Source organism: Microcaecilia unicolor, chromosome 2, assembly GCF_901765095.1.
Source record: "Microcaecilia unicolor chromosome 2, aMicUni1.1, whole genome shotgun sequence".
In the NCBI taxonomy this organism is placed as follows: Eukaryota; Metazoa; Chordata; class Amphibia; order Gymnophiona; family Siphonopidae; genus Microcaecilia; species Microcaecilia unicolor.
The window spans coordinates 255,647,893-255,661,167 of NC_044032.1; the positions used below are offsets into that span (position 1 = coordinate 255,647,893).

At 45.8% G+C, this 13,275-nt stretch overlaps 1 protein-coding gene across 3 annotated transcripts in view; it reads right to left on the reverse strand.

Annotated features, from left to right (window-relative positions):
* LOC115463455 (putative tRNA (cytidine(32)/guanosine(34)-2'-O)-methyltransferase) overlaps window positions 1-13,275 on the reverse strand; it is a 35,042-nt gene that overhangs the window by 13,073 nt on the left and 8,694 nt on the right. For all 3 annotated transcript variants that reach the window (XM_030193964.1, XM_030193962.1, XM_030193963.1), the window contains exons 7-9: window positions 11,023-11,076; window positions 5,750-5,852; window positions 5,415-5,498 (exon numbers count right to left, since the gene is read on the reverse strand). In XM_030193964.1, the coding sequence (XP_030049824.1) occupies window positions 5,415-5,498; window positions 5,750-5,852; window positions 11,023-11,076 (241 nt within the window). The remainder of the gene's footprint in view (window positions 1-5,414; window positions 5,499-5,749; window positions 5,853-11,022; window positions 11,077-13,275) is intronic.

The following is a 13,275-nucleotide window of genomic DNA, read 5'->3' on the forward strand; positions in this document are numbered from 1 at the left end:
AACGCCCCCCCCTTCCCCCTGAGTAGTACAACAAGTTAAATGTGACAACAACAACAAACTTGCTGGTCCAGGGTCTTGACTCTTACAACCCCAAACCCACATAGCATAATATCTCCAATCCTAGGGGTCCATTTATTAAAGTGCGTTGAAAAATGGCCTGCGGTAGTGTAGATGTGTGGTTTGGGTGCACGCAGAATTATTTTTCAGCGCACCTACAAAAAATGCCCTTTTTTTATTTTTGCCGAAAATGGACATGCAGCAAAATGAAAATTGCCGGGCATCCATTTTGGGTCTGAGACCTTACCGCCAGCCATTGACCTAGCGGTAAAATCTCATGCGGTAACTGGGCGGTAATGACCTACGTGTGTCAAATGGCACTTGTTGCGCGTCTGAAAATATAATTTATTTTTCGTACGCGCGTATTGGACGTGTGCCAAAAATGAAATTACCGCAAGAGCCACGCAGTAGCCAGGCGGTAACTCCATTTTGGCACGCATTGGGCACGCATAGACACTTATGCGGCTTAGTAAAAGGGCCCCCAAATGACTTAAATCCCCCCTCTTTTACCTGCGAGCTCAAAAAAGTCTAACGTAAATCACTTGCTGCATCTTGCAACTTATTCAATACTTGACTACGGGTTTTGGGGGATATCAACTGTAAATATGGTTCCCAGACAGATAAGAATCTTTTTTGCCGTTTTAGGTGCAAAAGAGCTCTATAAGATTCCCACATCATTAAAGCGTGGAACTTGTTCCTCCAGTACCAAAACGTTGGGAGTTGATTTTGCAACCAATAATTAAATATACATTTTTTCCCTCAATATAGGGTTTATCCAAAAATAACTTTTGCCTCAAAGAAGACAGTCTTATTGAAGACTAGTAAAAAAGGCCCGTTTCTGACACAAATGAAACGGGCGCTAGCAAGGTTTTCCTCGGAGTGTGTATGTTTGGGAGAGTGTATGTGAGAGTGACTGTGTGAGAGACAGAGTGAAAGTGTGAGTGTGTGAGAGAGAGAGTGAGTCTGGGTGTGAGTGTGTTTGTGAGAGAGTGTGTGTGTGAGAATGAGAGTGTGTGCAAGTGTGTATGTGAGACACAGTGTGAGAGAGAGTGTGTGTGCGAGAGAGAGAGTGTGTGTGAGACACAGATTCTCTGTGAGAGTGAGTGTATGAGACCAAGCGAGTGTGTGAGTGACTGTGTGGCACATAGAGAGTGAATGTGATACAGTGTGAGACAGAGTGTGTGAGAGTGAGAGTGAGAAAGACATTGTATATGAGAGAGAGAGTGTGTGTGTGACAGAGATACCTTTCTTCTTCCTCATTTCTTCTTCATTTCTGGTCCTCAGCTTCTGCCTATTTTCTTCATCCATGTGCAGTTTTTCTCCTCTCTTCCTTTTCCCTCATTTCATCTCCTTCATCTCTCTTCCCTCCCCTCTATGTCCAGCAATTTCTCCTCTCTCCCTGAGCCCTGCCCTCCCAATCCATGCCCATCCATGCTCCTCTGTCCCCTGCCCCCTCCATTCATCCCTTTCCAGCAATTCCCCTCTCTCCCTGAGCCCTGCCCTCCCAATCCATGCCCATCCATGCTCCTCTGTCCCCTGCCCCCTCCATTCATCCCTATCCAGCAATTCCCCTCTCTCCCTGAGCCCTGCCCTGCAATCCATATCCATCCATGCCCATCTGTCCCCTCCATTCATCCCTATCCAGCAATTCCCCTCTCTCCCTGAGCCCTGCCCTCCCAATCCATGCCCATCCATGCTCCTCTGTCCCCTGCCCCCTCCATTCATCCCTTTCCAGCAATTCCCCTCTCTCCCTGAGCCCTGCCCTCCCAATCCATGCCCATCCATGCTCCTCTGTCCCCTGCCCCCTCCATTCATCCCTTTCCAACAATTCCCCTCTATCCCTTCCATGACCCCCCTCGCATTCATGCTCCTCTCTCTCCCATGTCCCAGCCTGGCCCGCCCTCTTCTCCCCCCCCCCACCTTCGCATCCATGCTGTCGTTTCTCCCCTGCCCTCCCACTCCCATTGTTCAACTTTACTGAACACCCTCTTCTCTCCCCCCAACATCCCTTTTTTTTTTTTCTTTTTAAATTTACCTCCGTGGCGGTTCCGGCAGCGCAGCGTCAGGGAAGGAGGCGGCGCTCCCGACGTCTAGCCTTCCCTTCGCTGTGTGGGTGCGATCCGTTTGTTTTGTTTTTTTCCGCCCTCGACGTCATGACGTTTGACGCGAGGGCGGGGCAGAGACGGCTGGCTGGCTTCACCACATGAATCCACGAACCCTTCAGGGAGTGTTTGAGTGACTTCAGAACGTTGTCTTCAGAACGTTCACAGTGCGTTTTATTATATTAGATGATCCCCCCCCTGAACCAAAAGATTTAGCAGTGTGCTAATAAAAATTGCAAATAATTTGACAATGCTACCCAAACAGCTTTTATTGTCATAGACCATGAAAAAAAGAACAGTTCTCACCAGATTGACATTTCAGATACTGAGGGGAGTTGGCACAACCAGCATAAAAGCCTTGCTTCTGAGAAAAAACAGGCCCTGTGTATTATACCAAATCGGCATTCCTGCAGTTCAGCACTATGGACAACCTCAGGTAATGGTTTAAGAACGTCTTGAAAAGATATGACACACAGATCTACCAATATCTTTGACTCAAGCACCTAATAGTGGTGCATATATTTTAGGGGGCTGAAACCAAGAAATGGACACCTACCCCAAAACACCACCCTCCAAAAACTCTTGTATCTGGCTCTCAAACCTTAATGATAGACTCTGTGAAGCCAGATAACGAGAAAATTGCAAATATGTGTACCGATCTGCTGGCCCAAAAGACTATCGCTGCTGTAATTCAGGAAAAATTTATAAGGCACCATCTACCCGTAGCAGATGCTCCACCAATAAGATACCCTGAGTTTCCCAAACGACTACACACTACATTCTCCAGTCCCGCAGAGAAATCTACATTCCCTACTAAAGGTAGGAATACACTGCTACTAGGATCTTGTCACCAAGTATGGAGCAAGTCCCTCAACAAATGCCTGAGGTGATGCAGTAAAAGAATCCTCCGAACTTTCACTGGCAACCGAGGGAGCCCAGAGTGCAAAAGATAATTAAGGTGTCAGGGTTGAAAATATTCTTGCTCTTAGATGATGTAAAAAACAGGCCTGATTGTACAGTTTGATGTCAGGCACTCCAACCCCCCCCCCCCCCCCCCCCCCCAGTTACCTAGCAAGAAACTCCATCTCCTCGACTACATTCATATTTATTTTTCTGCACTGATTCTCCGGTCACAGATGTCAGCCATCGCATACTACTCTAGGTACTCAGCCATATGTGATCTTACACAAACTCTCAGATTTTAATATTTTTGTGCCTTTTTTTTTTTTTTTTTTTTTAATAGCCTGGCAGCTCCTACACTCAATACTTCAGCTGTTACCCACACCTTACTCCAGTCACGTTTCCAGCTAAAAAACAAACAAAAACCCTTTTACAGCTCCATCTTGCTGATTTTTGGAGCTTTTGCTTTGCCTTTTTTCACCTTTACAAATGGGGCCCACAGCCTGTCAGCTCCCACTAGACTTATATCCTCTTTGAATTCAGAGTCCCAAGATACTCACAGCCAATTCAAATGTGCTTTTCCTCAACTAACCAATGACTTTTACTCTCTCTTTCTACTTTGTAATTTCTAATCTTTTCCGGTCTTCAGCTGCCATTTGCTCCTCTGGTTCTGTTTCACCAAGGAACATTTATAGGGGGGCCAGGTTAAGACTCAACATATACCCCTCAACAAGGGGTCCCTTTTACTAAGGTGTGCTAATGGATTTATGTAGCAAAGAGACAGTGAGGAGTGACAAAGAAGTTGGTAAATTAATGTATGCTCACTAACGTGTCACTCTTTCTCCTACAGATATACTAGTGACAACTCCTAACAGACTGGTTTATTTATTAAAACAAAACCCGTCAATAATTGACCTTCCCAGGTATTAAAAGAATTCACTTCTGTTTTTCTAACTTTATGGATTTGTATGTTTGTGGGGTCCTTCTGTTTATCAGGGTGCAGGTGATGGTGGGGGGAGTGGGGCATATATTGGTACTCTGGAATAATTCTTTTTATATGAATTTTGTTATTAGACAGAGTTACCGAGAAGGACCAAAGCTGGCCAGGCTACTCTGAATCCATACTACTTGGGTTACATAAGTACATAAGTAATGCCATACTGGGAAAAGACCAAGGGTCCATCGAGCCCAGCATCCTGTCCACGACAGCGGCCAATCCAGGTCAAGGGCACCTGGCAAGCTTCCCAAACGTACAAACATTCTATACATGTTATTCCTGGAATTTTGGATTTTTCCAAGTCCGTTTAGTAGCAGTTTATGGACTTGTCCTTTAGGAAACTGTCCAACCCCTTTTTAAACTCTGCTAAGCTAACCGCCTTCACCACTTTCTCCGGCAACGAATTCCAGAGTTTAATTACGTGTTAGGTGAAGAAAAATTTTCTCCGATTTGTTTTAAATTTACTACACTGTAGTTTAATCGCATGCCCCCTAGTCCTAGTATTTTTGGAAAGCGTGAACAGACGCTTCACATCCACCTGTTCCACTCCACTCATTATTTTATATACCTCTATCATGTCTCCCCTCAGCCGTCTCTTCTCCAAGCTGTATAGCCCTAGCCTCCTTAGTCTTTCTTCATAGGGAAGTCGTCCCATCCCCGCTATCATTTTAGTCGCCCTTCGCTGCACCTTTTCCAATTCATCATTAATATGACACAAGATTATTAAATGTCTCTTGTGTGCGCATTTTATGTGTATTTGTGCAGTGCTCTTGTATCACATGATTTATCTTTGTATTCCTGATCAGAAATGCTTTTTGAAGGATAGAGTGTTGTGTAGATGCAGATTCTTGCAGTTGTAAAAATAATTTATAAGGTCTGTGCCAGAGCCGGTGGTGGGAGGTGGGGCTGGTGGTGGGGGGGGGCGGGGATAGTGCTGGGCAGACTTATACGGTCTGTGCCCTGAAAAAGACAGGTACAAATCAAGGTAAGGTATACACAAAATGTGGCACATGTGAGTTATCTTGTTGGGCAGACTGGATGGACCGTGCAGGTCTTTTTCTGCCGTCATCTACTATGTTACTATGTAATGGATTTAGCGTGTGCTAAATAAGATACCCATTATATTCCTATGGGTGTATTATCATTTAGCTTGTGCAAATCATTATCATGCACTAAATCTGTTAGCACACCTTAGTAAAAGGACCCCCAAATAAACTCACATAGAAAACAAAATATGTGGGGAGAGGGTAAGGTCTAAAGGGATTACATAGCCATCACTGTTGGCGGCTTGCCCTTTTCTGCGGATTAATCCTCAGCTCTTTGGTTTACCTGGGATAGGCCTTCATTTCATGGCTTACCATAACAGTGGTCAAGGAGAGGGTTGGACATGTTTGGGATGTAGCCGTCTGGAGGAGCATAACCTCGGCACACAGCAAATGCTTCTGTTAAGAAGAAGGAAGACTTAAGAATTTCGTACCCTTTCTCCCCAAAACCAAACTGCCCAGCATATATCTTTAATAGCTTAACAATTAACCTTGTCCTCCAAGGTATACTCCGCTACGGATACAGCAATGCAGGACCCAATCTGCCTGCCCCTCTCAGGCATTCTATCCAAAAGATACAAGCACTCAGACCCCAACCTAGATTTGCCTATCCCTCCAGCACAGATTATTTCCTTTGCCCTTGGCCTTACCTATACTGGAGTTTCGACTGCTCCGAGGCTTTGCGCAAACCACATCCGAGAAGAAGATCTTCAGCTGAGAGTACAGCAGCGTCACATCCTTTCCCCGGAATATCTAAGAGAGGCATCAGCGAGAAGCAGAATAAATCCGGAGACTTGGCACTACTATGCCGGTGCACTGTTTACAAGCAATACAGCACTAACTTACATAAGCCAGGCATTCACTATTAGGATGCCCCATCTCCCTCCACCAGAAGCATTACAACCTGCATTATTACATCAGTACAACATTTTGGCTTTCACCTCCTTGAAAAGCAGAAGGAAATGTTTGCAAAAGTGATCTGTCAAGTCTCCTGCAACTGGCAGGAGACTACCAGTTTAGGGGGAGGGGAGGAGGATGGCATTTTCTCTGGGATCTGTATATGTGCGAGTTGCTGGGAGCAGGGGAGCATTAGCTGCACCAGGGGTAGCTGTGTACTTTTCTGGAATGACTGAAATGGCTATGGTATGCCTGTACACATGCATGATATGCATTGAAACCTTCAAATCTTAAAAAAATTGTTTTTTTTGGCAGCTCCGCAAATAGCTTTGGAAATATATATAACATTGTATATTGCTAAGCAGATGCATGCGTTTTTTTGGGTTGTTCTGTTATTTAAGAGTGCAGGAAAACGTATAAACAGTGGTCCAGTCCCTTGTTCTCACAACTCTCATACTAAATACAATGGAACCTGATGTTAATCCTTTTTGATCCTATTTGCAACACACCCTTCTTTGCACTCAAAAGGGCCACCCTCCTCTCAGCTGCCTGCCATGGGTGTGTTCTCACCGACTCCCACACTCCACATGACCACATTACTCCATTGGAGCTCAGTCATGACATCATTTCCTGTCTGGAGGAGATTCCTTTGAGTTCAATACATTTGTGAGTGACATTGCCGAAGGGTTAGAAGGTAAAGTTTGCCTTTTTGCGGATGATACTAAGATTTGTAACAGAGTGGACACCCGGGGGGAGTGGAAAACATGAAAAAGGATCTGCAGAAGCTAGAAGAATGGTATAAGGCAGTGATGGCGAACCTTTCAGAGACCGAGTGCCCAAACAGCAACCCAAAATCTACTTATTTATTGCAAAGTGCCAACAGGGCAATTTAACAATTTAACCCCTCCCTCTCGTCCCCCCTCCACCTCCCTTCCTTCGAGTTCCAGGCCTCCCTCCCTCCCCTCTCTCTCTCCTTTCCCGCCCCCTCCCTCCAAGTTCCAGGGCCCCCCCCCTCCCTCCCTCCCTCCCAGGTCCACAGGATCCTCCCTCCCTCCGAGTTCCAGGGTCCCCCCCTCCTCCCTCTGAGTTCCAGGGTCATCGTCCCTCCCTTCGAGTTCCAGGCCCCCTCCCTCCCTCCCTCCAAATTTTAAAAAAGTCATCTCTTGACTTACCTCGTCGGGGATGGGTTACAGCGGCCGGCAGCAGCAGTAAAATGCGTGCAGGCTCGGCCCTTCTCTCTCTCTGAGCTCTGGTCCTGCCCTCATTTCCTGTGTCCGCAAGGGCGGGACCCAGAGCTCAGAGAGAGAGAGAAGGGCCGAGCCTGCATGCATTTTACCGCTGCTGCCAGCAACTGTAACCCGTCCCTGACAAGGTAAGTCAAGAGATGGCTTTTAAAATTTGGAGGGAGGGAGGGGGCCTGGAACTCGGAGGAAGGGAACTCTGGCTGAGGCGACGGCGCACGTGCCCTCTCTGGCACGCGTGCCATAGGTTCGCCATCACTGGTCTAAGTTTTGGCAATTAAAATTCAATGCGAAGAAATGCAAAGTGATGCACTTAGGGAGTAGAAATCCACGGGAGACGTATGTGTTAGGCAGTGAGAGTCTGATATGTACGGACAGGGAGAGGGATCTTGGAGTGATAGTACCTGAGGATCTGAAGGCGGTGACCATAGCTAGAAGGTTGCTAGGCTGTATAGAGAGAGGTGTGACCAGCAGAAGAAAGGAGGTGTTGATGCTCCTGTATAAGTAGTTGGTGAGGCCCCACATAGAGTATTGTGTTCAGTTTTGGAGGCCGTATCTTGCTAAGGATGTAAAAAGAATTGAAGCGGTGCAAAGAAAAGCTACAAGAATGGTATGGGATTTGCGTTACAAGACGTATGAGGAGAGACTTCTTGACCTGAACATGTATACCCTGGAGGAAAGGAGAAACAGGGGTGATATGATACAGACGTTCAAATATTTGAAAGGTATTAATCTGCAAACGAACCTTTTCCGTAGATAGGAAGGTGGTAGAACTAGAGGACATGAAATGAGATTGAAGGGGGGCAGACTCAAGAAAAATGTCAGGAAGTATTTTTTCATGGAGAGAGTGGTGGATACTTGGAATGCCCTCCCGCGGGAGGTGGTGGAGATGAAAACGGTAACGGAATTCAAAAATGCGTGGGATAAACAAAGGAATCCTGTTCAGAAGGAAGGGATCCTCAGAAGCTTAGCGGAGATTGGGTGGCAGAGCCGGTGGTGGGAGGCGGGGCTAGTGCTGGGCAGACTTCTATGGTCTGTGCCCTGAAAATGACAGATACAAATCAAGGTCAGGTATACGCATAAAGTAGCACATATGAGTTTATCTTGTTGGGCAGACTGGATGGACCGTGCAGGTCTTTCTCTGTCATCATCTACTATGTTACTATCAGGCTTATTTTCGAAAGAGATCGCCGGCGATCTTCCGACACAAATTGGGAGATCGCCAGCGATCTCCTGAAACCGGCCAAATCGGTATAATCGAAAGCCGATTCTGGTCGGTTTCAACTACTTTCCGTCGCTCAGCTGGCGCAATTTCAAGGGGGCGTGTCGGTAGGGTAGTGAAGGCAGGATGGGGGTAGGACGGGGGTGTGCTCACGAGATGGCCGGCTTCACCCGATAATGGGGGGAAAAAAAAGCCAGGCTTGACGAGCATTTTGCCGGCTTTACTTTGTCCCTTTTTTTTCACAACCAAGCTTCAAAAAGGAGCCCCAACTGACCAAATGACCACCGGAGGGAATCGGGGATGACCTCCCTTTACCCCAGTGGTCACCAATCCCCTCCCACCCAAAAAAAATTAAAAAAATCGAAGTGCTCGTCAGGGACATCCTAAATCAAAACTATTTTTGCTCAGCTTTTTCAGTAGTACCAGTGGGATTTGAACCAGCCACCTCTGGATTACAAGACCTGTGCTCTAACCACTTGGCCACAGCTCCACTTTAATTGGATGTCCCTCCCTTTTGATTATGCCCTTTCAGGACTCTCTCAGCCAATCACCGAGAGGGGTCTCTCTCAGCCACTCACAGACAGCTAAATGCCAATCACAGCGCATTTATCTGTCTGAGTGGCTGAGAGAGACCCCTATCTGTGATTGGCTGAGAGAGTCCTGAAGGGGCATAATCAAAATGGAGGGACATCCAAGTAAGTAGAGCTGTGGCCAAGTGGTTAGAGCACCGCTCTTGTAATCCAGAGGTGGCCAGTTCAAATCCCACTGGTACTACTGAAAAAGCCGTCCCTGACAAGCACTTTGATTTTTTTCCCACTATTTTTGAAGCCGGCCATCTGTAAACCCGGCAATCTCAACATTTGACCTATAGATGGCCGGCGCCGTTCGATTATTCCCCTCTTTTAACATCAGTGGTATTCACTCTTTGTCCTTGAGAGCTGGTAAAAGGTCAGACTGTCAGGATATCCCTGCATCTTAATTCACCAGATCACTGAACATTTCTTTATTGATTAAAGTGAATTTGTAATGATCTAAACACAATCTAGCGAACTGCCTGTTGACTGGAGCACAGTGTACACATTTAAACAGCTCACAATACATACTACTACTACTACTTATCATTTCTAAAGCGCTACTAGACGTACACAGTGCTGTACATTTGAACATGAAGAGACAGTCCCTACTCGACAGAGCTTACAATCTAATTAGGACAGACAAATAGGACAAACAAGAGATAAGGGAATATTAAAGTGAGGATGATAAAATAAGGGTTCTGAACACAGTAACATAGTAGATGACGGCAGAACAAGACCTGCATGGTCCATCCAGTCTGCCCAACAAGATAAACTCATATGTGTATACCTTACCTTGATTTGTACCTGCCTTTTTCAGGGCACAGACCGTACAAGTCTGCCCAGCAGTATTTCCTGCCTCCCAACCACCAGTCCCGCCTCCCATCACTGGCTCTGGCACGGACCGTATAAGTCTGCCCTCCACTATCCTCGCCTCCCAACCACCCACCTGTCTTCCCCCACCTGCTCCGCCACCCAATTTCGGCTAAGCTTCTGAGGATCCATTCCTACTGCACAGTGAATAAGGGTTAGGCGTTAAAAGCAGCATCAAAAAGGTGGGCTTTCCGCATACAGTTCAAACATATTCACAAATCAGAACTGCAATAAGTCAGTGACCATTACACCTCATAATATTTAAATTTCCTCTTTGTCACCGTTAAGTCCCATGGGACACTGAAATATTATTACTGAAATATTATGGTTTACTGCAATTCTGATTTGTTAGTATGTATTGTGAGCTGTTTAAATGTGTACACTGTGCTCCAGTCAACAGCCAGTTAGCTAGGTAATTTTTAAATGGTGTGTTTAGATTATTGTCTAATGTGAATTTGTAAAGAAGAAATGTTCAATAATCTGGTGAATTCAGAGTTAATTACTTGAATCGTTTTTTTTTTTTAACAAAGCTCGGGAAGCTAACACGAGGTGCTTAATGGGTATGCATGAGAGAGATTTGCATGCCTACTACCTTCATTGTCTGCAAATCTCTCATATGCATATTCATGGTGGTCCTCAAAGATTGGAAATAAATACCAAGGACCTATGTGTTGCTGCACACTCCGCCCTGAACCAAAATAGAGGCCGTACAGGTCTGCAGCAAATAGTAAAATACAAAGCAGACCAGGAGTAGAAGAAACCCAATTCTTTATTGAAAAAGACCCGATGTGGCCACGTTTCGCCAAAATGGCTGCATCAGACTCCTGGTCTGCTTTGTATTCTACCACTCCACCCTGAAGCCATCTCCCTTCCCCCAAATGGAAACCTCCACATTGCACTTCAAAAGTCACTTTATCTGGCAGGACCCCAAGAGATGTGACCCTCCATTGTTCTCCCCCTTTAGAAAAATTAAAGCCAAACAAGAGTATTCCTGTCATCCCACTTGCAGACATCCAATGACCTAATCAGCATGCAGAATTCAACAACTGAGATTTATAATTAAAACCAAAATGAAAGACACAAAAAACAGTGAAATGCAAAGCAGAGTAAATACCCACCTTGGCCACAAAGGTGCCTCCTTTCTTCAACACATGAGTGGTAATGTTTAGAGCCTGAAGAAGAAAAGAAAAGCTAGCTTTAGAGAATGACACAGGGACAAAGTCTGTCTCCGTCCCCACCCCATTCCCGCAGGTTCTGTCTCTGTCCCCGTCCCGATGGGTTCTCTCCTCATCTGCAGAAGCCTCAAACAATTATGATTTTACATTTAAATCTTTTTATTAAAGTATAAAAATTAACAATACAAACAGCATTTGCTAACTATACAAACAGCTTTGAACACTTTACTTCATAAGTATGCCCTTAAATCTTTTGCTTATTACAAATTCCAAATTGTACAAACATGGCAGCAAATGCAGCAGGCTCCTCAGTAATATGATAGCAATTAAGCAAGGCCCGAAAAAATGCTGAAAGATCCCCCTTGGGCTTTGGTACATAGAGATCAAGGTATCTGTGACATGTTCGAGGCCTTTTACCTAAATTATACGCCCCCCCCCCCCCCCCCATGTACAGGAGGGCCTTTCGGGACAGATATAATTAGATGGCCTTGATCTTCCACAGATTTTGCAGGCTGATAGGGAGTTTCTGAATTCTCTAGTCATGTCTGATGAGGTATATTGAGCAATACAGTGAAGCCCCTTGGGGAAGGCACTAAGGGCCGATGGGTTTAGGGTGGAGTTTTACAAAATCTTAGGGGATGACATTATTTCACCTTTGACCAATGTGTTTAATATCTAGGTGGATGGGGAGGCTCTTGTAACATAATGCCTGAGCACTACCTCTAGAATCCACCTGGGGTTAACTCTGTGGCTTCCTGGAGGGTCCTACCCAGCACTGCCCTGGCCTGCTTGCACCTGCGGCTACACTGGCATGCTCCACACACCTGCCTCTGGGCAAGTCTCCCACCCGCAAATTATTTACCCGGTGGTTTCTAGGGACACTGGGGTCACAATCCTAGGGATCCCACAGTTCCCAGAAAACCACTCACAGACCAAGAACACAAACTGCCAGGAATCTTAGTTAGTCCAGGACAACAGAGATAATAAACAAATAGGTTTATTGTCAAAAAATAAATAGAACAGTGAACGGTAAAAGTTGTAAACAGCAACAGGTAATATAGCAAGGATTCAGTATTAAAGCTAACTCAACACTTTTTTACTACCTAAGTAGTACCTGTATAGATCATGAAAAGTAACTGCTCACAGGATCTGAACAGGGTCTCAGTGCAGAAGTCTACCCCCTCCACACTCCCACTCCGAGACTGAACAATTCCAGCACCTTTTGGGCTAGATCTTGGGCTTCAGGCCAATCAGGGTGCAGTGCATTAGCCCTAAGGGTTTTTGACCAATGGCATTGCAGATTACTCTTCCCCTCAGAGCTTTTCCTCTTTTCTTCAGGGAAGGTACGCTAAAAGGAAAACAGACTTCTGCTACAGCATTGTGCAGAGGGCAGACACCACCTGCTGGCCAAACAGGGAAAATATCATGAAAGGGAAAAAGTCATAAGGCAACATTACAAATCACAAGCATGAAGGTCCTGTTTTGCCACAGCTCTGCCAGCCACTCTTAATTTAGCTCAAATTGTCCTTCTGCCCAGAACATGCCCGACAAAGGTATATGCACTCCTACCAGCAGAGGGACAGAGAACTACTGACTAGTGACACTGTATAAGGATCTGTGCAACCCTGAACTACTCAGTATTTCGCATAGTAAAGAAAAAAAAAGGTAGAACAATGATCAAATCCAACCAGAGGAACAACAGAACAGAAACATCAGGGTTCTCCAAGGAATCCCCAGGGAGAAGTGAGCACCCAAAAATATAGAACTCAGTTTAGTTCACCCACCCAAACAGAGACTGTGGAACAGAAAACAGATACTTGACATTTGCAGCTCCTGGGTTCCCAAGCACCCCACAGCATACACCCTAGCAACACATTCTTCTCGGGCAGGGCACAGGAATGGTCTGGAGAGACTCACGGAAAGCAATTAGCATGTAAGATCTAAAATTCTCCTCCCTTTTCACCTGCTCCAGACCATTCCTGATGAGTGGGAAGTACTAAAGCAGTACTCACCAAGGGCGGGAAATTCCCTGGACCAACACTGAAGCCTGAAAGGAAGCGTCCTGCGTGGACTGGATGTCCAGCCTGTAATGCAGGATAAAGGAATGGACTGCTGCTCTGCAAATATTCTGTGGAGGACAGAAGACTGAAACGGCTCCAGATACGACAGCGCCTATGTCACAAAACTCCTAGCCCC